The sequence below is a fragment of the Bufo bufo genome, chromosome 1, assembly GCF_905171765.1.
Source record: "Bufo bufo chromosome 1, aBufBuf1.1, whole genome shotgun sequence".
Taxonomy (NCBI): Eukaryota; Metazoa; Chordata; class Amphibia; order Anura; family Bufonidae; genus Bufo; species Bufo bufo.
In genome coordinates, this window is record NC_053389.1 from 299667226 (window position 1) to 299692405 (window position 25180).

General features: G+C 42.6%; 1 protein-coding gene across 2 annotated transcripts in view; it reads right to left on the minus strand.

The window, feature by feature from the left end:
• Nucleotides 1-4929: 4929 nt before the first annotated feature.
• The window catches only part of CANX (calnexin), a 42665-nt gene continuing 22414 nt past the window's right edge, over nucleotides 4930-25180 (minus strand). Inside the window, exons 5-15 of one of the 2 annotated variants that reach the window (XM_040440928.1) lie at nucleotides 24250-24391; nucleotides 21632-21713; nucleotides 21308-21500; nucleotides 20611-20800; nucleotides 18926-19039; nucleotides 18691-18847; nucleotides 16987-17202; nucleotides 14940-15059; nucleotides 11822-11954; nucleotides 8926-9017; nucleotides 4930-5878 (exon numbers count right to left, since the gene is read on the minus strand). In XM_040440928.1, coding sequence (XP_040296862.1) covers nucleotides 5825-5878; nucleotides 8926-9017; nucleotides 11822-11954; nucleotides 14940-15059; nucleotides 16987-17202; nucleotides 18691-18847; nucleotides 18926-19039; nucleotides 20611-20800; nucleotides 21308-21500; nucleotides 21632-21713; nucleotides 24250-24391 — 1493 coding nt within the window. In that variant the 3' untranslated portion in view covers nucleotides 4930-5824. Of the gene's footprint in view, nucleotides 5879-8925; nucleotides 9018-11806; nucleotides 11955-14939; nucleotides 15060-16986; nucleotides 17203-18690; nucleotides 18848-18925; nucleotides 19040-20610; nucleotides 20801-21307; nucleotides 21501-21631; nucleotides 21714-24249; nucleotides 24392-25180 lie in introns of both variants that reach the window. The other variant, XM_040440918.1, reaches the window with a different exon arrangement.

Below are 25180 nucleotides of genomic sequence, written 5' to 3' on the forward strand. Positions count from 1 at the left end.
TGCGGCCAAACCAGAAGCATTAATCCCCATCCTGCTTCCGCCATGCGTTCCACCACGGAACCACATGTATTCCAAATATCTGAAGTCACGTCATGAGACTTGCACACGCGCATCGCGCCAGGAACGCTCTCAGCCCGCCCCCTGCCGATGCAAGCCAGGGAAGGAGAGAACATAGGCCCTGGCGAGACAACATGACTGCCCAGGAACGCTGGCCTAACAAGTCCAGGACCAAGAAGGAGTGCCCCTGTCTTGCCAAGCAGCTCCTAGTGGAGAATTAGGCCGCACTAGGTAACCCCTATACACATATCAATTCAGGGGCTCCTGGAGCCTTCACTTTAGCTCTCCACCACCGTCCTATCCATAGGACGGGAAACAGATCCTAGCCGAATAATAAACCTCAATAAAAGGTTTGTACTAGTCTTTACAGACCAAGACTTTAGCCATAATGCACTCCTAGTCGCTACAGAAAGGGCAGAAGTCATAGCTGTTCTTCTAACAGATTTTGCCATTGCGTCTGATAGAAAATCATGAGAAGTATTCTCCTTTAAGAAAGGCTGCAGCTGGACTAAGCACCTTTTTGGAGACAAAGATTACAAAAGCCTTAATGCACTATGGTCAAGGGTGCCGAGGTATAACATCTACAGAGTATTTTGGTCATCTTAAACAACATAAAATATAACCTTTACTAGATATGCCATAAAATTACCAACAACATACACAGTGAGTAAATCAACAGAAACTGAATCTCTATCAACACACCAGAATGCTGTCTGGTCAAAGTGATAGTAAGGTTCAATCTTACCACCTTCAGATGTATGGACAGCAGACTAGCACCCGGTGTGTGATTGAAATGTATCCTTAACTGCAGTGGCCAAAGGATATTGATGACTGGTGCTCTGGTTGAAGGTATTTTAGCATGGATATTACCTATGATATGACCCCCTAGTTTTAATACCCTCCTAAAACAGGGTGGGGGGCTATTTCATTATCTGCCAAACACAGAGCACCCGCCCCGATAGGGGCAACCCCGTACAGAACCTGTCCCTCGCTTGGGGCCTATTCACTATGCTTACCCTCACTGTTTCCCTAAATGCCACATTTCTTCACTAGGCTAAGTCCCCTGATGAGTCCCAATGCAGGGATGCAAACTGTAAAACAAAAAAGGGAAACAAACACATTGCTTAGTCATAACTCGAGACTCAGTCACTCTCAAAACAGAAAAAAATAAAATTAAACCACCCCTACTTACTGGTAAGTTACAACGTCTCATCCCAGATAAGGGGTGGGCACAATGGGACAGTGGTCCGAATGTGTCATGGCAAGGGGAATGTCCCCTACGTACCACCACCTCAATGAATAGGGAGAGCGCCGATTTGCGTGCCATCCCTCCTTTTAAAATGCACCTGGCTTTACCGCCCCATCCAGCCTCCTGAAGGTATGTAGTGACATGCCCCTGGAGACACCTCCATCTCTTGCCATGTGAGGAATGAGCATGAGAGCAAAATAGTGTCTCTCATTCATGAGCATTGAGTTGATTAAACCATCAAGAAGAGGTGGCAACTGAGATCGGAAAATTCTCCAGTGTGAAGCAAAGTGGATCTATTATCTAAAAACTGTACATCCTAATGTATTAAATGAACGGCAGAATTTTAGCTGCTTTATTTAAAGAGGTTTTTATGTGATATTGACCCTGAGACAGATGCAACGTCCCATCCACTTATGTGGAGGTTGATGTATAATCCTATCAGTCATCATTTTATCATGTATACTCAGTCTTTATTTGTGGTTTATACATACCCTATATGAACATTGTGGTCTGAAGTGTACTATAACTGTGACCATATAATACTTTAGGCATGAAATACCTCTGGTCTACATAGCTAACTTTGTAAAATTGAAGATACCAATAATTGTATTTAAATTATTATGTATGAATAACCAGCCCTTTTCAAATCCATGAGTCTACCTTTGGCTCCATGTTACTGTTGAATGGCTGTACAGTATCTGTGACAGCGAGTGAGCATGATCCAGAGCCCTTCTAGTTACCTAGTAACGGTGGATGCCGGGTTTGGGGTTAACTGTGCGGCCCCGCAGTCACATGATCCCAACTTCCAGCATGTGCAACGCACGGTGTTCAGGGGCACGTCACTACATGCCTCCAGGAAGCGGGATGGGGTGGTAAAGCCAGGCGCATTTTAAAAAGAGGGATGGCGCACAAGTCAGCGCTCTGCCCATTCATTGACATCAACAGTGAGGCGGATCTGCCCATTCCATGTAGGGAAATAGTGAGGGTAAGCATAGGTGAGTGACAGGTTCCGTACGGGGCGGGTGCTCTGTGTTTGTTAAGCAGATAATGAAATAGTCCCCCACCCTGTTTAAGGAGGATATTAGAACTAGGGCATCATAGGTAATATCCATGCTATATCCCTACAACCAGAGCGCCAGTCATCACCTACCTTTGGCCACTGCAGTTAAGGATACATTTCAATCACACACCGGCTGCTAGTCCACGGTCCATACGTCTGAAGGTGGTAAGATTGAACCTTACTATTACTTTGACCAGACAGCATTCTGGTGTTGATCCAGATTCAGTTTCTGTTGATTTTCTCACTGTGTATGCTTGTTATTGGTAATTTTATGGCATATCTAGTAAAAGTTATATTTTATGTTAAGATACCCGGTCCACAGAGTATTTTGGTTACCTTTTTGGAGCTAGGTGGAAGCCAAATTAGGTTTGAATAACGACGACGCTGCCTCTCAATACCTTTTTAGCCCGGATGTTTTAATGATCCAAGGGCAAAGCATTAGTGTGTTTTACTAACTTTGTTAAAGACATCTATTTTTGGGCAATCTAGGAATAATGTTTCATCCTCTTCATGAAAGGAGAGTCTGCATTTATTGGTTCTAGGAATGAAAAGTTTGCCATCAGGAACCTTTCATTCCCTTTTAACTGAATAATGAAGGTTTTTATGAACCAGAAAAACCTTTTTTGTTCTAGGCCACTAAAGGTTCTTTGAATCTTCTCATCAGTTATATTCATAGTAGCCCTCATCCAATTCTTTTCATCAGATGATGTCCAAATCGGACTCAAACTGCATACTTATAGCCTTAAGGGCCAATTTTACTTTATGTGAGCTGTATTTCTCACACTATACAACTATTCAACAAGAGAAAAAGACAACAGGATAACGCCTGACTGTGGGTAGAGCAATTCAGCCATATTTACTGGAAAAGTCCAAATGTGCTTAATATATAGTTTCTCACCTTCAGACCAGGATTGAGATCCGCCTTGAGCTGCGCACTTGCAAATGCTTAACCACACCTCGCCCAAGTGCCCCGCTATGCCAGAAGAGGCCCACTGGAAATCACAACCACTTCTGCAAGGCCCCTTCCTGACATATTCCACTCACGATGAAAGTAGCAGATACCAGAGGCTTCAAAAACTGGATTAACTTCATAAATGTGTCAGGTATCATGTGGCATTTTGGTCCGGCTCAACAAACAAAATGTTTGTTTCTGGAGCCAAGCATATGACCTGCTGCATGATGACAAAGTAACTGCTAACCTAACCACTTGTAAGGCATAAGCTAGGAAAAAAAAAAAAAAAAACACCCCCGTCTCCTTTAAAAGGAATGTCCTCACATCACTACTGCAAGAGACCTCTACCTACCTGGAGGGACAGGAAGACTATGAGGGGGGGTCAAATTTATTCTTCTTGACCCCGCCTGGTTGAAGGAAGGTCTCTCTCATGGTAGTGTCATTGTGGAGGACAAAAGGAAGGGGCAAAATCAGGTATTATATGTATATATATATATATTTTTTTTATAAAAGCTTTATTTTGTGTTCAGTGTCTGAATCCCTACATCAACAATATAATTTATGATGCAACAGCAACAAGAGCAAATGAGGAAAAACAAAACATAACCAAACACAAAACTTCACATGGTTACAGCAAATTTGACTGCAATAAAGGTCTATCCTAAATATCTGCTATGTTACAGCAAGGTTACGCATTTTCCCACTATTGCACCAACACTGCAGCTGGTGATGACATACAAAGGTGTAGGCAATATCAGCCTCAAGGTATTTAGATCACAAGACTTCTTCTCAAAACCTCAACTATCAGCTTTTATTTTTATTTTTTATAGTGAAACCATTGTGCAGCTGAGGTGCCGACAATGTCAGGTTACTTCTACAGTACTAGGTGTCGATGTCACTGCAATCTTTACAAGAGAAGATAGCAGAAACGGTGGGGGAAATTTATTAAACTGGTGTCAAGTAGAACTAGCTTTGTTTCCTATCACAACCAGATTCCACCTTTCATTTTCCAAAAGAGTTGTAAAAAAAAATGAAAGGTAGAATCTGATTGGTTGCTATGGGCAACTAAGCCAGTTCTACTTTACACCAGTTTGATAAACCTCCCCCAGTGCTTCCTTGAAAGCTTTTAGGCAGATATTTAGGCTAGAACCCCAAAACGGAAGCATTACAGTGTACTCATGTCAAGAGAAGTAGACTGTGGGCTGAACCAACATTCATCAAATTGCAGACTATTTAAGTTAATTCCTAGTTGGCTGAATAATGGTTCATCCCAAATGATGGCCACCTCAACTATGGGTAAATCTGTGACAGGTAACAGACCAACAGTCTAACACTGAAAGCAAGTTTGTGTTGCTTTAACTAAGTCTGGGCCCATTTCTCTTTAAATAAAGTCAAGTAACAAGAAAAAGAATGATAAACATAAATAACTGATAAGCCTAAAAATACAGAAATCGTAATTTACCAACATTTGTTTTTGTTAAAGCAGGAAAGTCAAGTCAGTTGCTCCACAGTAATCTGCTTGTGTAGTCTAATAACCCAATTACCTCTTAAGGCAGTGAGGGCAGTCCAGACTACACAAATGCTGTGCAGCAGTAAGATTTTTTTTTTTTACTGCAGGAAACAGTTCAAGAACCTAATGAAGTCTTTTTTTTTTTTAATTTATTTTTTTAAGTTAACCTATACTTTAAAGGAACAGTGTAAAGTCACTATAAAAAAGGAAAGACGATGAAAGCACACAAAGCAAATCTACTGTATGTATATATTTATATTTACATATGCGCACCCTCACACAGGGAAGGGAGGAGATCTTGAACCGGCTTATGGACAACTTTATGGGTTTCTGTTTTTTTATATTTTGGTCCATAAGGCTAACTTTTATGAGACAGTGCAAGCGGCTTAACAGAACCCAAAGGCAGCATGCATGAAATCATGGTAGAAACATGCCTTCTAGAACCCAATCAGCATGTACTGCACATTTAGGGAGTACTTTTAATAAGGATACGTGGAACAGATAAAAAAAAAGGGACAACTGAAGGGGAGTGAGTTCTAACATTAGTGGACAGAGCACCAGACAAGCTCTTAAAAAGTAGAGAACCTCTGCTTTTAATGGCCATCAATATTTCCTAAAGTTTTTCATAATTTTTTTCTCCCTAGGATTAATACATTTTATACACTGACATTTGGAAGAGTTTGGCAATACTATATTGTTCTTTTTTTAAGCGATCTTTAAACCCAAAGAAACAATACAGTTAGTTCATCATACACTGCATATCCCCACAGAGAGGTCAACTAAGGTTAAACACAAAAATCATGGATTTACTTTGCCACAGTTGCAGACGCGCTGAGTTTTCGTCTGTGATGTGCTGGTAACACATCTTGTGGCTTTAGCACACGGAAAACCAGGGTGGTCATATTGTTGCAACTCTGCATAAATTGCAAGGTTTTTATATTAAATTTGCCAAATAATTCAAGTTCGTAGGTAGATTTTTTTCCCCCCACACATCTTTTAATCTCTTCTAGATTTTCGATTTCTTGGGGATCGTCGCATTATATCATCCTCCTGGAGAGAGAAAAAAAAAATTATTTAAGACCAATGGTAAGAAAAATCAAAACATATCCAGTACCAAATAAGGCTACTTTAACACTTGCGTTGTTTTATTGAGATCCAGCAGAGAATATAAATACTGGAATTCAACTGATCTGTCACCAATTGCATATAAAGTCAATGGGCGACAGATCCAGTAGGACTGATGTCACTTGTGACCACTGCAGCCAATTATGAAACAGTTTCACACTGTATAGTGTTTGTTTACAATGAACAATTTAAGGGTCTGTCACCAAGACACCCCCTTTTAAAACAAAGCTTAAAGGCTAAGTACACCTTTGGGGACATTTTTTTTATGATTTCATTTTACTAATTCGGGGCTAAAAATAATTTTTTCAATTGGTCTTTATTAAAAAAAATATTGAGCCATTCTGTCATAGTTTTTCTAGCTGTGGGAATGGTACTTTCACTTTTTGCAGGTCTTTTTTATTTTCTCAAAGATATTTTATATGTTTTACAATCAAGCTTTACATGAAACAGATGTTATAACAACGTATACATTAGCCTAATACATTTACCTGCTAACTTCACTTCCTGCTTTCCTATCTTAATGCCTCTAAAGACCTCTGATGTTTGAAGATATTGGGATAAGGTATAGCTATGTTAAATAGCAGGGGCGACAGAGGGCAGCCCTGTCTGGTACCCTTTTGCAGCTCAAAGGGGGTTGACAGATAGCCATCTGTGTGAACCCTCGCCTGGGGTGTCTGTAAATATGACCCAACAGCTTTCGAAAAGGACCTTCAAAACCCATCTTGTCCAGCATAGACTTTGCAGGTCTTCTAATAACCCTTATCTCCAATTTACTAAAAAGGTCAAAAACACTTATTTAAGATACATTGTTATCAGTAACAGCCGGTTCAGACCTGAGCGTTTTACAGCGCGTTCCTACGCGCTGTAAAACGCTCAACAAGGAGAAACCAATGCTTCCCTATCGGCATGGTTCTCACCTGGGCGTTTTACAGCGCGTACAATCGCAATGTAAAACGCCCGACGCCCCAAGAAGTTCAGGAGCTTCTTTGGGGCGTAGTGTCGCGCGTTCCAGTACATAGACTTCCGGGAACACGCGACACTGGGCGTTCGCTTGTCTCTGTATGCGCGATTGTAAACGCCCGTACAAACGCGCATACAGAGTGTACGTTCAGTACGCTCTGGTGTGAACCCAGCGTAAGAATTGAGCTATAATGAGTGTTTTTAAGGTCAGATATAAGGAACCCATCAGCTTCCTATGTGACGGAAGAGAAAATTCAGATCCTGCTAGTAGAGCATCTCAGCTCAGTACAGAGAAAGATTCCATATTTTTAATAAAGACCAAAAAAAAAAAAAGGACTTGAGTACAATGCACTAATAAATTGCCCCTCTAAAAAGGTGTACATAGCCTTTAAAAAGGGACACTGTCACCTGGATTTCACTTACTGAGCTATTAACATCACCACAGTCTTAAAGATTTACATTACCTGTGTCTTGTAATTGGTCTATAAAAACGCTTTTATTAATATGCCAATTACCTCAATAAGGAGCCCAAGGGGCTGTCCCTCCAGCCGTTGGAGCCCAGCCACGCCTATTACCGCCCCACTGCTAATTTATTCACTCCTCTTTGCCGACGTAATGTTTGTGCAGCGCCTGTAATCCAGCGCATGTGCCCTGGATACACGTCAGTGCCCGCACTGTGTCCTGGCATCGGCCTCTTCGAATTCATTGCGCATGCACCATCGACCCAATCCTGCATCCTCCGCCCGCCAAGTCGTGCCACTCCGGTCTTCCTTTCCGGGTCGAGCAAAGCTGGCGCATGTGCAATGAGTTCTGTGAGGCCTATGCCAGGACACCACGCAGGCGCTGACGTGTATCCAGGGTGCATGCGCAGGATTACGGGCGCTGCACAAACATTACGTCGGCGAAGAGGAGTGAATAAACTAGCAGTGGGGCGGTGCTGGGCTCCAACGGCCGGAGGGACAGCTCCTTGGGCTCCTTATTGAGGTAATAGCATATTAATAAAAGTGATTTTATAGACAAATTACAAGACAGGGCAGTAATACTAGTATATTTTAATGTAAATCGTGGAGACTGATGTGGTGATGTTAATAGCTCAGTAAGTGAAATCCAGGTGACAATGTCCCTTTAAGGGCTCCTTCACACATTGTTTTTTTAATGCAGACTGCAAAGTGGAAACTGCACCTGTATCAGCATGGAAAAAGGTCTCAAAATGAGTGACCGATGTTTTTTTTTCCTGTGCTCTGAAAAAACAAGTGTTCTGCACAATCTTGCTAGTTTCAAATCTGGAAACTGTACTAAAAATGTTGAGGGCCACCACAAACTGAATAGGGCTAAGTCAGCGTGCAGACCAATGGCAGGAACCCAAAGTTCATCCTTACACATTAAGCTATGGTTAAGGGAACCTGCCTATTTCAGCAAGACCAGTCAATCATCTTATGAGTATCAGGTATTCGGGAGACATTCATTCTCAAGGAAGATAAGATGCCGCCAAAGAAATCTAGCTGCAGCTTATATTTGAGACTTTATTTTTATTATTTCATGTCGCTCCTATGATGTGAAAACTGTTTCTATCGACAGTAATAAAAATTTGCCTACCAGGCCAGTGTTGCGCTCTCTGATCAAATCATGCTCCATCATGGCCAGACCCTGCGCTCCATCACCACAGCAAAGAATAGTATCCCACAGCTAACCAGGCCAGCTGCACCTGTCCATCCTCAGCCATTCATTGTGGATTGTACAGCATGTCATCCAGGAAATGCCTAGAGCATAATTTGATCAGGGAGTGCACCGGCCTAGTAAGAATGTTTTAACAACTATCAACGAAAAACTGACATCTCACTGTTGAAGGCAAGAATATTTAGCTGGATGAAGCAATGGTAATGAGGAACGAGGGATCTAGCCTAGCATAACCTCTAGTCACTATTGGGTATACAGTTGGCTTCAACCACTGTTTGGAAACATGTTACCACATAATACAAATAAAGTTAGCAGTGTGGATTGCGATGGGTTACCTGAGGTTTGCTTTCCTTCTCTTCATCATCTTCCTCTTCCTCTTCTTCGTTACTTCCATGCCCAGCATCTCCCTCCCCTTCTTCAGGTGCTTTAAATTATAAACAAAACAAAAAAATCTATAAGAATTGGAACAGAAACTACTTGGAACACAAAGCCATACTGGATTTAATGTCAAATATGTATGAAAAACCAGCTCAGGCCACCTGTCAAAATATTGCACACTGGAACTGAGAATTAAAGTCTTGTGTTGTTAAAGCTGCAGTCTGGTTCAAGAAAAAATAAAATCCACATTAACTGGGGAGCTAACCGAACAGTTACATGATGAACTCCTTTACTTCTATTTAGCTGAAGATCGGTCAACTCCTGGGCCTCTCTTCTGCCATCCAAGTTGGCTGCACCGTTTCTCAGGCTCACAAACAGTGCTGGCCAACCCAAGAGCAGGGATGGACAAGTAGGCAGTGTCTTTGGCTACCGATGCAGTGTGTATGAGATAAGCATTGAAGCCATATTAGATGTGAGAACAGAAGTTCAGGAATTAGCAGATCTGCAGCTAAAAAGATGGTAACTATGTTCTGCTCTCCCGTTAATGAGAACTTTTTTTTCACTTTAAAGACTGACACTCCCTCACTTGAATGGTACTGCTCCTGCTGAGTCGTCATCACTAGTTTTTGTTTATACTTCCACCGCTGTATGCCTATAAAGTACCACTGTAATACACTAAAGGAGCTCTTCCAGGAGTTTATTTAATTTATTTGTTTCAGCTAACCTGAGGAAGGAATATCATTTCAGCAGGACCCAAACAGATGTGCTCACGTTTCTTCCTCTTCAACTGCATAATGTACATGCAGCTCAACAGAAAGCCAGGGGCACAGCCTGACAGAGAATTTAGGTATAGCTACAGAGAACCTCTTTAACGTCGACTATAAACGTCCGGGAGGTGGTTTTCTATCTCTGAATGGACCATTCTGAACATCTAGAGAGCGCAACTGCACACTAATCGTGCAGCCGCAGATCGGGTTGCCCGCTGTCAGTGACAGCAGGGCAACCCTTAGAGAAGGTAGGGACAGTTCCCAGGTGTCCCTGCCTTCTAGAGCGCTGTATACACAGCGCTCCCAAGCGCTGTGTATACAGTGCAGGAAGCTCTATGAGCTTCCTGTTCTTGCCCGGCGGACATGTGACGGCCGGGAGAGTGCAGGAGCTGTTGGGTCTTTGTACAGCCTCTCTGGGGGTGTATTTCCCCTGTAACTGGGGTTACTATGTCAGTAGGGAATAAAATAAAAAAAATAGACATATTTGGTATTGCCGCATCTGTGCCGGTCGGCTCTATAAATATATCACATGATCCACCCAGTCCGATAAACACCATAAAAAAATTAAACTGTCAAAAAAAGCATTTTTGTCACCTTACATCACAAAAAGTGCAACACCAAGTGATCAAAAAGGCGCATGTCCCTCAAAATGGTACCAATAAAACAGTCACCTCATTCCACAAAAAATTAGCCCCTACATAAGAAAATTGCTCAAAAAATACAAAATAGCTCTCAGAACATGGACACATTAAAGAATCATTTTTTTTGTTTCAAAAATACTATTATTGTGTAAAACTTAAATAAGAAAAAGTATATATATTAGGTATCGCCACGTCCGTAACCATCTGCTCTATAAAAATGTCACATGACCTAACCCCTCAGGTAAACGCTGTAAAAATAAATAAAAACTGTGCTAAAACCACAAATTTTTGGGTCACCTTGCCCCATAAAGTGTTCTAATAAATGATCAAAAAAATCATATGTCCCAAAAAATAGTACGAATAAAACTGGCACCTTATCCCCTAGTTTCCAAAATGGGGTCACTTTTTGGGACCCCTGATGTGGGTCCAGCTCCTATCCTGTGAACTGGGCACTCAAAAGTGAAGTGAAAACAGCCACCCTCCATTCAGTGCTAAGGGACTTCTGAAAATAGCCAAACGCTGGCTTGGCTATTTCTGGCAGTCCCACAGCGGCGAATGTAGTGGTGGTTGTGCTTGTACGACTTGCTCTACATTTACTGTTATGGACCTCTGAGGAAAAAAAAAAAAAAAAAAAAAAAAAAAAAAAAGCAGTCTTACTGCTGAGATTGAAAAGCAAGCTGTGCCTGTTGGTGTGCTCTCCATCACTTCAGGGGCCCCAAGAGAGAGGGACCCACACTTGACATTTATGGAATATACTAGTGATATGCCACAAATGTTTTGATGGAGAAACCCCTTTATATCTTCCCCCCCCCCCCGTCACATCAAAATTGAAAACTCTTCTGCAAATGTTTTTTTTATTGCAGATATAGCTGGCACACAACTGAGGTAACGAAAGTGCATTTTAAACCTTTAGAGTTAAAACGAATTTTAGAGAAGGACAACCATTTGTGACAGGTGAAAGGGGATTGATAAAATACATGTTCTCTTTTCCCTGGGAACATGTACAGGTAAAACGGGAGAAGAGAATCAGGAGTGAAAGTTGCAAGTATAAACAGCATTCCATAGGAACCATTTGTAAGGGTTGTAATGCAATGTAAGTGTCATTATCTTGGTCTTTAAGAGCCTAGATTATCAGTTTTACGCAACATGACCAAAATTGTACCTATAGCCCAATGACAGCTTAAGAAATGGCCCTTAGAAATGACCCCCCTTCTGCAGCCACAAATGCCCTGAACAGTTTTAGTTCAAAACAGTATGGTCTTTTCCTGCCTTCAGAAACAGACTGGGATAACCTTTGGAAGGGAGTTAATAGAGGAGATAAGACTATAAATATTACAGACCGACATAACTCACCATAAGAAAAGGAAGGATAGAAAAAAAAGTAAAAAAAATTAAACATTTGACATCAGCTCTAAAAATGTATATCTTACCTTGCTCTTCAGCCTGCTCTTCAGCCTGCTCTTCAGCAGCCTCATCTTTATCCTCCTTGTTGGTCTCTTTTTCCTCCTCCTCCTCCTCCTCCTCTATATCAGGTTGTGGGGCATCAGTCTTTTTGTGGCTTGCATCTGGTGTTTGCTTCTGCACAAAAAATAAATAAATCATAATGGCTGTCATATTAACATTAATGTACCATATAGAGTTGTTGCGATACCAAATTTTTGATTCGGTTTCGATACCATGAAAAAGTATTGCGATACTCGATACCATTCGATACCACGCGAAAAAAATAAACAAAAAAAGCCACGTGCATTCCTCATTTTTAAAAATGGCGAATCGCGCAGTTTTTATTTTATTTTTTCTGTTCCGGCATTCACCACCTAGATTTTTTTTTTATATTTTAATAGTTTGGACTTTTCTGACGTGGCGATGTAATATGTTTATTTATATATTTTATATGTGAAATTGGGAAAAGGGGGGTGATTTATACTTCATATTTTAGTGTTTTTTTTTTCCACTTTTTATTTAATAACTATTTCCCCCCTTAGGGGCTAGAACCTGGGATCTTTCATCCCTTTTCCTATTCACCCTGATAGATCTCTATCAGGGTGAATAGGACTCCACACTGTCCCTGCTGCTCTGTGCTTTGTGCACACAGCATCAGGGATGTTACCATGGCAACCAGGGCTTCTGTAGCGTCCTGGCTGCCATGGTAACCGATCGGAGCCCCAGGCTTACACAGCTGGGGCTCCGATCAGAAGCTGCCACTGCACCACCAATGAGGGGGAGTGGAGAGGTCCCTGTGGCCACTGCCACCAATGATTTTAATACTGGAGGGTTGAGAGGGGCCGGCGCACTGTGCCACCAATGATTTTAATGGGATGGGGGGATTGAGGGGGGGGGCACACTGCACCACCAATGATTTTACCCCTTTATACAGGAGGCGGGTACTAGCAGATCAGCGGCAGTTAACTGCCGCTGATCGCAGCTCCCTGTCAGGGGCAGGGTGCCGGCAATGCGATTCTGCTGCCGGCACCCGCCTCCTGTATGTGTTAAAGACTGACTACTGTATATGAGTCCAGACTTTCACTATTAGGCCACACAGAGCGGCGCCCAGCGATGTCTCAGCACTCACCATTTAGTCCTGGGCGCCGCTCCGTTCGCCCGCAGTGCCCCATTACTGTCTCCTCTCCTGCTCCACATGCTGCTGATTACTATCGGAGCGATGGGAGGAGACATCAGCTTCACTAGTGGGCGTTCCTTCTCCCTGGCTGTAGCGCTGTCCAATCGCAGCGCAGGGAAAAGGAACGCCCACTAGTGAAGCTGATGTCTCCTCCCATCGCTCCGATAGTAATCCTATCATTGGTGGCGCAGTGCGCCCGCCCCTCTCTTCTCATTGCCGCCCCTCCTCCACCCCCTCTCTTCTCATTGCCGCCCCTCCTCCGCCCCTCTCTTCTCATTGCCGCCCCTCCTCCGCCCCTCTCTTCTCATTGGTGGCAGCGGCAGCAGCACAGGGGGGAGGGAGGACAGCTTCCTTCTCCCCGTGCTGCTGAGAGAGAACATGAGCGCGCCGATAGCAGCGCGCTCATGTTCAGAGATACTAGACTGCGCAGAAGCGCAGCCCAGTATCGAAAAAACGGAAATCCCGGTATCGTATCGATACCGGGACAAAAGTATCGATTGGGTATCGAAATTTCGATACCCGCAACAACCCTAGTACCATAGAGCTGTAAAGGTCTATAAATTAGTCTAAAGAACAACCTATATATTACATTTCCAACATGCATCAACACATTACTACTTCAAGACAAAAGGATATCCGTAGTAGGGATCGACCGATATAGATTTTTTTAGGGCCGATACTGATATTTTGTGAACTTTCAGGCCGATAGCCGATAATTTATACCGATATTTTGTGAATTTTCATCTTTAAAAAAAGAAATAAAAAAAATACTAAACAAATCTGCTGAAAATGAAAACATTTTTTTTTTTACTAACTTTTAGCCCCCTTAGGGACTAGAACCCTTGTCCTATTCACCCTGATAGAGCTCTATCAGGGTGAATAGGACTCACACTGTCCCTGCTGCTCTGTGCACACAGCAGCATGGAGCTTACCATGGCAGCCAGGACGCTATTGAAGTCCTGGCTGCCATGGTAACCGATCGGAGCCTCAGGCTTACCCTGCTGGGGCTCCGGAGGGGAGAGCGGTAGCTGCGATCCGCGGCAGTTAGCCCCTTCAGGTGCGGCACCTGAGGGGTTAACTACCAGATCGCAGCTACTTGTCATAGAGATCAGGAGCCGGCTATGTGATTCTGCAGCCAGCTCCCGCCTCCAGTATATGAATAAATGAGAGATTTATCTTCATTGGTGGCGCAGTGGCCAAAGCCCCTCCCCTCTTCCCATCAGTCTCTTCACTGGTGGCAGCAGCAGCACAGGGGGGAGGGAGACACTGCTTCCTTCTCCCCTGTGCTGCTGAGGGAACACGGAGAGCGCTGTCAGCAGCGCGATCCTTGTTCCCCATACGTTATTGATATATCGGCAAAATAGATGCCGATACCTATAACGTTCAAAATCCTTAATATCGGTAAAACCGATAATCGGTCGATCCCTAATCAGACTTCTGATATTTTAGACCTGGGTATTTGATACCTGACCGATGACAATGTTCTGCCAAATAAAGACTTAAAGGGGTTTTCCGGGATTTTAATATTGATAAACTATATCCTCAGGATAGGTCATCAATATTAGATCGGCGGGGGTCCAACACCCAGCACGCCCACTGATTAGCTGGTTGACGAGAAGGCCAGGCTCTGAGCGCAGCCTTCCCTTCATTGTTTACCTGCTCATCGTCAACAATTTGGCGGTGAGCAGGTGTAATTACAAACTACCCTATTCATTTCAATGGGGCGGCTTGTAATTACACCTGCTCACCGCTACAATGTCGAGGGCGAGCAGAGAAACAATGAAGGGAAGGCTGTGCTCACAAGGAGCACGGCCTTTTCTTTATCACCGCCAATTGTATATTGATAACCTATTTTGAGGATAGGTCATTAATTTTAAAATCCTGGAAATCCCCTTTAAAAATAAAATTTTTCATTTGTATGCATAAAGCCATTTAACACACACCTTGCCTGAACAGCAGAACAGGATAACTAGGAAGACTGGCAAAGCCACAGTCAGAATGTAGACTATCCACAACCATGGTCTTTCTTCAGCTGCTGCCATCATCTGCCCAACAACACTTGGCTGAAAAAAAAAAAGGGAAACAGTTCATAAATATGCAACTCAAGTGACCACTGTAGAACCCATGTGATATAATCCCTCTCAGGGCTCATTCAGATAAGTAATGTAAAATCTGTGTGCTGTACCAGTGTATAAGACCGCTCACAGACTAAACATTGACCCACTATAGTCAAGGGCCAATTCACAACCTATTTTCTTCACAGATCATTTGTCAATGCAGAGAAATTCTCAGCATGCACTATTTTGGTCTGATTTTCACATTGCTCATGTAAGTAAATGGATCAATGAACACAAAAAACAGGCAGTACATGGGCGCCATCTGTATGCGGTTTACTTCTTGTCGGATATTGCCAGGAAACACTGGACAGACATTTTTCAGGGACATACTGATGCCATGCGGACATCTCAGCTGTAGTAACCTAGCGAGGTCACTACATTTTGAACAGAGCCGTGTTTCTTGTTCCATTCATAGTGCTAGTTCCAGCACCAGTGATTGCGGGAAACATTTGATCAGTGGGGGTGCAGTGTGTTGGACCCTCCCCAATTAATGACCTATATTGATGATGTAATCAATATGAGGAGCCTGGAAAACCCCATTAAGAACATGATTATGTCTGAAACTCCCAGAAGTCAGGACTGGGTTAAATACATTATAATATGAAAAAGTATACCGAACTAGATCTAGAAAAAGTGTGATGCATCGAAGCATCCACATTAGGGAAATTGACCCTTACGAAGTTATTGGTACATGTATCATCTATTATATAATTCTTTTTTGCAAGGGGAGGGAAGTGTATGGAAGGGGCAGGATTTAGTACAAGTTTTGTAATCATGTGGATCATGATTTATTTTGCATACAAAATCCAAGACATAAAAAGGGGGAGGGTATTCCTAGCCTCTCTCATCCCAAGGCATATGCTGAAACATGCTAACACACAATGTGAACAAAGCCATCACCAGGCCTGCTGAAAAGAGGATACAATTGTATTCAGTCTAGCCAATACGGTCAGCTTAGGCTACTTTCACACCTGCGTTAGGTGCGGATCTGTCTGGTATCTGCACAGACGGATCAACACCTATAAATGCAAACGCTGGTATCCGTTCAGAACAGATCAGTCTGCATTATTCTGTCCAAAAAAAAATCTAAGTGTAAGTCAAACGGATCCGTCCTGACTTACATTGAAAGTCAATGGGGGGGGGGGGGGGGGGGACGGACGGATCCGTCTACAATTGCACCATATTTGTGTCAATGTAAATGGATCCGCTCCCATTGACTTACATTGTAAGTCAGGACGGATCCGTTTGGCTCCGCATCGCCAGGCGGACACCAAAACGCTGCTTGCCTCCAGAGTGGAATGGAGGTGGAACGGAGCCAAACTGATGCGTTCTGAGCGGATCCTTATCCATTCAGAATGCATTGGGGCTAGACCCAGAAACGGCAGTGTGAAAGTAGCTTTAACAGGCTGGACTCCAAGACTCATACATTTTTATAAACTACCAGAGATTTTTGCAGCTGTTGCTGACTTATTTAGCTCACATTACATAGACTGGATTCAACTGTATCCACTTCTCAGTTTATACTAGGTGATATTTATGTTTGCAGTGTTTAAATATAATGTTCTTATTCACTGACAGCAAACTACATCTTGAAAATGGTGACGAATTAAATGGCAACATATTTTAGAAAGTTATGGCAACATATTTTAGAAAGTTATGGCAACATATTTTAGAAAGTTGCACAACCTCACTTAAAACCTTGTTTCAGCTTTATTACCACAATCAGAAAACTATCTCCTACATTTCTCTAAAGGGTAAAGCTTATTTGCAGTTTTCCAGATCAGAATATCAAATTGCTGATATGGCCTGTCAAACCAAATTTTTAAAGATTTTCAGTAGAATGACTTAACAGTCATGGAATGTGTTTTCTCACCTCAGCAGCACCGTCAGCTGCTTTCTTCAGACCCCAGCCATCATTTCCCCACTGATCAGCCACAGCTCTGTCTGAGCATATGATAAAGTTGTCAAAGAAAATATCAGAAGTCATAGACCACAATTCCAGACCCATAGCATAGAATGGAGTCATCTTGAATGGTTCCAGGTCCTCAAAGTAATCTGGATTGGGGATTTTGCGTGGTTTCCAGATACCCTGCAATGAAAATTGACAAAACTGGTCTATGGTGCTATGTTTTCTGCAGTTTTGAGGTTGAGTTGAAGATTAGATAGTAATATAAGTACATATTAGTGTCCATTTTAGCACAGAGTGATAGTCAAAATATCAAGGCATACCTATTAACCACTTTTTGGTCATGCCACAAATGTTAGATAGGTGCAGGTCCCACCTTTGGGACATGCTTCTCTTTTCAAGAATGGAGCCCTGCCATGAAAAAAAAAAAAAGAGCACACTACGCATATGCAGAAAACACTATTCTCCACTATGCGACTTCCAAAAACAGCCAAAGCTACACTCTGCTATTTTTGGAAGTCCAAAGGAATGGAGAAAACTGCAGATGCACAGTGTCCTCTTAATTCCCAGTGGACCGGTGCAGAAGGTTCCAGAGATGGGAGTCACACCTATCAGACATTAATGGCATAGTCTATCAATAGGTCATGAATGTCTAGATGAAATTCAAATCCAAGTATAGCAAACATTATATGGAATTTGAATGACTTTGCCATGCCTGTATGCGTTTACTAAAGGGTAAGCTCTACACCCACACTTCAACAGCATACCAATGAGCAAAGTTTGAAGAAAGCATGTACATGCCCAACTTTGGGAAAAAGATTTTGATCCCAACTCTGGTTTAGGCAGTCTGTATCTAACAATGGTCTGTGTATAGCACTGCAGGATAAACGGATCTAATTTAATGGAAAACAGGGAAAAAAACTTTAAGAAATAATCTTTGAAATAAGAAACCTCAAAGTTAAAAGGGATTCTGTCACCTGGATTTTGCCTATAGAGCTGCAGACATGTGCAGCTAGATCGCTGCTAGCACATCCGCAATATACATTCCCCATAGTTTTGAGTTCTTTTATTTAGGCAAAAAAAACGATTTTATATATATGTAAATGAGGCAAGTAAGGAGCCCAAGGGGCTGTTACTAACGTTTCTGGAGCCCAGCACCGCCCTGCATCCTCCGAATCTCCTCCTTGCTCCCTGAGGTCACCAAGTTAGAGCTCTGTAATCCCGCACATGCGCAAGTATGCGGCCTGTCAGTGCCGGCATAGTGTTCCTTCTCTGTGCTGGCATCAGCCTCAGGGAACGAACTGCGCATGCGCTAGCTGCGAGATTACGGCGCTCTAACTTTGTGATGTCCGGGAGCAAGGAGGAGACTCGGAGGGCTCCTTCACAGTGGGCGTGGCTGGGCGCCAGAAACGTTAGTAACAGCCCCTTGGGCACCTTACTTGCCTCATTTACACATACATACACACACACACATATATATATATATATATATATATATATATATATATAAAATCCCTAAATAAAAGCACTCACAGCTATGGGGAAAGTATATTGCGGACGTGCTAGCGGCGATCTAGCAGCGCATGTCCTCAGCTCTATAGGCAAAATCAAGGTGACAATCCTTTTAAGAATTAAAATATCAAACCAGGTAATTGGGGTTATCGATCATACCAGGTAATTGGGGTTATCGATCATTGGTGCCTTCCATTTTCCTTTGTAGTTAGGGTTGTCAATTGTTGGCCTTTGCCACACTCCGCAGCCAGGAGCAGATGCACATTTGGGGTTTGCCACCTGTGGTGCCTCCCATTCACCATCCATATCTTCATCCCTATTAGAGAAAAAGTAAATTGTTTAAAAAAAAGCTAAGATATAGAACGGATATGTTAACAGACCGTGGGGAACATACCAGTCTTCAGGCTTTTCAGCATCAGGGTCACCAATGTACTCTGGTTCATCATCCAACCATCCTTCTGGTTTTACTGCGTTGTCATCTGGGATCTTTGAGGGAGCATCTTCATCCCTAATCCAATTTATACAATAGTTAGAAACTTTTTACCGTATATACTCGAGTATAAGCCGACCCGAATATAAGCCGAGGCCCCTAATTTTACCCCCCAAAAAATGGGAAAAATTATTGACTCGAGTATAAAACTAGGGTACATATAGCATCTTATGCTGGTCCCCCTCATGGCCCTATGTGTCCCCTCATGTGTCCTAAACTGCGCACATAACTGGCTTTGTGTGTAAAGTATTTTTACTAGTGTGTAAAACAAGCTCTCTCCTATTGATAACATGGCCGCCTCTGTACTCACTGTCACTATGAATGCACTACAGCGAGCAGGAGCGAGCTGGCCGGCGCGTGACTGACGTCACTTAGTAACGCTCCTCCCACTTCAGGAAGCAGGAGCGTTACTAAGTGACGTCAGTCACGCGCCGGCCGGGCCGCTCGCTGCAGTGCATTCACCGTGAAAGATATAATCGCAACATTTTCGGGTTGGCCAAATCGCTCCTACTGGGAGATTTAACAGAGGTGCCGCGCGGACGTTCTGGGAGCTGACCGGAGCAGCTGTAAAGGTAAGTAACAGCTTCTCGGGCGCCCAACATGTCATGGTCTGTATTATGGCAATGTAAGTTGCTATAATACAGACCTAGACTCGAGTATAAGACAAGGGGGCTTTTTGAGCACAAAAATATGTGCCAAAAAACTCGTCTTATACTCAAGTATATACGGTATATCCCTATTTCTATAAACTATGGCAACTTACTAAAAAAAAATACATGAAAATAAATAAATATACAAATTCAGTTAACTAAAATGAACAGCAGCATACTGAGATTGGACCAGATATAAGAAACCTTTCACTCATTTCTGCCTCCATCTCTTTACGAAGATACTACCAATAGTACCCCAGGGGGAGCATCTTGATACAAATATGAGTAAAATTATGTAAAAAAACAAAAACAAAAAAACTGAGGTCTCAGCCAAACAGTTGAGCATTTTACAAAAGCTTACAAATAGAGGAGCAAAGTGTTGGGTCTCTTCCCCCAGTGAAATGAATGGAAGTTATAGAAATCAAAAAGCAAAAGCAACTTCGATTTCAATTCAGTGCAGGATTGCATGCATGTCACAATATCTAACTGCCCAAAGTAAAAGTTTGAAATGGCACGATTATGTATACAAGTACATTTACAAATATGGGAGGGGGGTTGTTTGGGAGCAATCAGCATTGAGTATGATATAGGGCAGGATTATATGTCATCTGCACAGCTCCTCCTGTTCTATAAAGGGCCAAGTTTTTGGCATTGATTCAGCGCCAAAGAACGCCTCAAAAACAACTCATTTATTTCAATGGGAATCAGTACTTGCTTTCTTTTTCCATGTGGCAGCATGCTCTATGGGCTGAATTCCCCATTCAGGGAAGCATTAAAAAAAAAAAAAAGAAAAAAAAAAAAAAAGCATATTGGTTAAAAAGATCGCACGAAAAAAAATGTGCTGTGAACATAACCTTACATGCTGCCTGCGGGTTGCAGGTTCCGACAGGTTCCCTGTAAATACACCCATTCCATCATGAGTGTACTGTGATCACTTACCAGTCATCAGGCTTGACAGCATCAGGATCAGGTATTTTTGGTCTCTCATCCCAATCTTCAGGCTTCCTGTCATCAGGATCCTCAATTTCACTAGGTGGGTTGACGGTGGGATTCACATCAGTAAGTAGGCTGCCACGGTTTACAACAGTTTGGTCAACCAGGACCTCAAATGTGTTATCTGGATTCAGTACTGAATAGAAAAAAAGAGCATAAAAGACATTGTTCAGTCTCCAAGTTAAAGAAAAGTTGAGAAATTCTTAATTATAACATATGTTGGAGGTCTGACTCCCCTCTCAGGAAAACATGTGTCCTGACATCCTTGCTTTACACTATCCATTTTTCCACAGATGTAAACAGTAATTTGGCAGCATATATATTACTTAAAGAGTTTATCCAATCCTATAAAAAGCACCCCCCCCCAATAAGCCGGGCCCGCACACTGAATATACTTACCTGGGTCGCCACTGGTTCTCCCAGTGCGCAGATAAAAACATCCGGTGTTGGGGTGGCGGTCGGGGAGCAGGGACCCAGGCAAGCATATTCAGTGTGGGGAGCCCAACATATGGGGGCGACATTCTATAGGATTTGATAACCCCTTTAAGTGAAACTGGCTATGGGGTTTATAACTAGGCTTATGTGACTTTCAAATAGTTAATTTTACAATCTATAATATAAATAAAAGGTCAGAATCACGCACTTAAAGTATAAAGATGGGTTTTCTTGTCTGTGAAAAAGGATTTCAGGTCTGCATCTGGTTTCTTTGCATGCTTCTCTTCATACTCTCCAGTCTTGGGGTTCTTGTGACGGAAGATAAAGTGCAGTTTGTAATCCTCACCACACTTGTCAGGACCAAACATGATGGTGTAAGGTGTCTTATCATGGAAATGATCCTGAGAAAAAAAAAAAAACATAGAACACTTTCAGTCTAGATATATTCAAAGAAAAGAAAGAACATTACAAAGTTTTTACATCTCCACAGTTTATAGGTGTTTTATGCTCTTGAAAACCTGGGTAGACTTACTAGGTTCTGATCCGAGGTTTTGGACAGTAGCTTCACATATGCTCCTCCACATTCTATTCCACTCTGAAAATTTACTTCATACCTTAAAAGTCAAAACAATGGCAACTATAATAATGCATAGAACATAACAGATTGCAGCATAAATGGTACATTGTTCTGAATCTTCAATGCCATGGGAGAAATGAAGTTGGCTAAGGCCTCGTTCACATCACAGTTTCTCCTTTCCGTTCTCCGGCTCTGTTGAGGAGCAGGAGAACGGAAAGGACGGATTCTGCAGATAATTGAGACCTAACTGAGCATGCAGGACTTTCGTCTCCGCTCAAAAATCATGTTCTGAGCGGACACCGAACGGACCCCATTATAGTCTATGGGGTCTTTAGGCTCCGTTACGCTCAGTTAGGTCTCAGTTATCTGCAGAATCCGTTCTTTCCGTTCTTCTGCTCCTCAACGGAGCCGGAGAATGGAAAGGAGAAACGGTGATGTGAACAAGGCCTAACTGGCAAAACAACCCAAAAACGTAAAGAGTAAAACTATTAGGCTATACCTGTATGCATGGTTTGGGCTTGTCCGCTAATCTGCCAATGTATCCTGTTTTATAGCATTACATACAAACGCATATTACTAATACCACTGCATCAATATTTTAAGACAGAGGACCACATTAATCAAGAGTGGCAAAAAGTTACCCAATATTCACCAGGCCAATTTATTTTAGAAAGGTTATGACAGATTTATATGATCATATTTGCCATTATTTAAAGGTATTTTCCCCTCTAACACATCCCTATCCATAGTGTCTGATGGCAGTCTCACAGAGGTGGTCACACATGAGCACCACTACTCTACTCACTTCAATCGGATATCCGAAGACAGGTAAGCTGTTCTCAGAAGGGAACAGAGCTGTGTAATCATAGTCACCTCCCTATACAATGCAGCCGGTAAACAGGACCTAGTTCTTGAAATAGATGAGAATATGCCATACCAGTACCAGATGGAAATGGGAGCCTGTCACCTTCAAAATCTGTAAGCATACTGCATGTAGAGTCTCCAATACATAACCATACCTTCTTCTGAAAATCCGGTCGCTAATTCTGAGAATATTTTTTATTTGTATGAAAAGAAAGTTTTCAAGGTACTGTGAGCAGGGCTGCTCTGTTAGGTGCACATTCGCTACACCATAACGTTGCCCACCACCTTCTCTTGTTTGATTGCCAGGCAGGTGCACTGAACGGAGCAGCCGTGTAAATTGCTTTCCATTGGAAGGACTACGATGGCTCGACTAACTAAATATATAAATAGGGTTAACACGGTTGTTAGGCTAAAAGTATGGCGATTTGCAAATTCGATCAGGTATGATCAGAGAGGTTAGACAACTCAGTTTATGCCCCATGTACACTGCTGTTGGGTCATTACAGTAATCTATGTTGTGCGGAGGGGACACTCCAGTTGGTAGCTCTACTTTGATATTCTTGTACACTGTTAATTATAGCTTAGAAACTGTTTCAATAGGGAAAATAACTAGATCAGGACAGGTTTAGAAAAGAATGGAGTATGCTGAGAGGAGTATTGGAATGGCTTCCCTATTATTCCGATACACTTGAAGACTCCCATCTTGTTTGAAAACATCTGCATCTTTGATTTGGATCACCCTGGGTACAGTATTTCTTCATCTTCTGGGCCAACGCCATTATATACATTTCTGGATGCTCTGTTTACTTAAAAGGGGTCCCATAGCAACTTGAACTCCTGTTTAAAGTAAGGGGATGCACATGGATGTGACAAGCTGGATTCTTTGCAATTCTGGTGTTATGGTAAGTTGTGCTGTGACCCTATTCAGCGCCATGTTTTGAGGATGCACTGCTATACAGCGATCTTGGGTCATGCAACGCTTGTCACAGCCAAAGACATTGTGTAGTCTGAACCTTAAAAAGGGGTTATATAACATTTCTGGCTCAACAATAAAGCTTCGCTGTGACAAGTGCTGCCAATCACAGAGTACAGCATGTCATCACAAACAAAGGTGGGTAGAAAGTATTCTATACTTTATTCAGCTGTATGGGGTAGGAGAGCTGAACAGCGACTTTACGGCAAATCACATGTAACCAGCTGACATGACGCAAGGGGGTAAGGTCACTACTGCAGCCAGTCATCGGTTGCAGCAGCAACAAAGATGATATTGACAGCGTGGGACCAGAGTAAGGCGGCCGAGGCCAGGGAGCAAAAGAGCAGGAAGACATGGCAGGGAAGCATGCTTCCTTTAAATATCTAGCGAGGATGGGAGACCTGTCAAAAAAAAAAAAAAACACACCCTCAAAAGAAGGCCAATCTCGTTACGACTTCAGTATATTTCATGGTGAGGACTCAGAGTAAGTGATCTCAGACTGCCGCAGATTGACTTGGTAGAGGGAAATAATAAATGTACAGAATACTGAAAGCATGCTTCCAATATGTACAGGTGACATAAGATTAACCACAAAACTGTCCTTCCAACATGTTAGCGTGGCACGTGGAAGTCATTATTAAACTCAGAGTTGACTCAAATTGACAAGCATCTTTAGCCTAATCATGCCCCCCCCCCCTCGCTCGCTCTCTGGGGACATTGAAACTGCTGTACTTACTGCATAATCAAAGGCTTTTTATCAAAGACGAAGGGCTTTTTAAGCTTGATGGCAACTGCATGATGTTTGGCACGTGACGCCAGCAGAAGTCCTTTGTCCCCGGGGAGTTTAGTCTCTTTCATCTCCACCACTTCCCATTTGCCTAAAGAAAATAGCACAAAACAGCACAAATCAGCAGTGAACACTGCAGCGTCTTGTATACCACAATACTCTAACATACGTTTTATCGACAAATGGTTAATATAATAACTACAATAAGTTTTCCTTACTTTAACTCATGACTTGGCTTACTTTACACCAAATTGACGCTTTTTTTATTTAAAGCAGAACCTAATTTCTAGACCGTTTAAAAATAGTGTGCAAAACATAAATGCTGCACAGAGCAAGTATGACCGCTTTCTTCGGTGTACTTTATGCCACTATTCTGACACACACAGAATGGAAAACCAGTTAGCTCACCCACACAGGCTTATTTGTACACGTACGGATACTGGAAGGCCTGTGCAAATGTGTGGGAAGAGTAAGCAGGACTCTTGCTGTGTCTCCAAAGAGTCCAGTCTTTATTTATTCAGCATCACAAGCTCAGCTTATATCCCCATATTACATCCAGCTCTCAGATAGGGCAGAAGATAACACCCACTTTCCAATAACAGTATTAAAAAGTCTTTCAAATACTATTGCTGAGGTCAGTTGTGACACTATTGCATACAAGCACATAGCCAACATGCAGGGGCGTAGCGTGGGGGGGGGGGGGGGGCATTGCCCTGGGAGCAAAATTGCAGGGGGCGCCAGGCAGCAAACACTTCAATGAGGGTCATGGGAGCCTATGGCTCCCGTCCCCTCCGTTCTTCCTCATAGACTTCAGGCTAGTGGCCTGAAGCCTATGAGGCAGTAGAGCGAGTGTAGTGTCTAGAATGTAGTTGATCCTGGG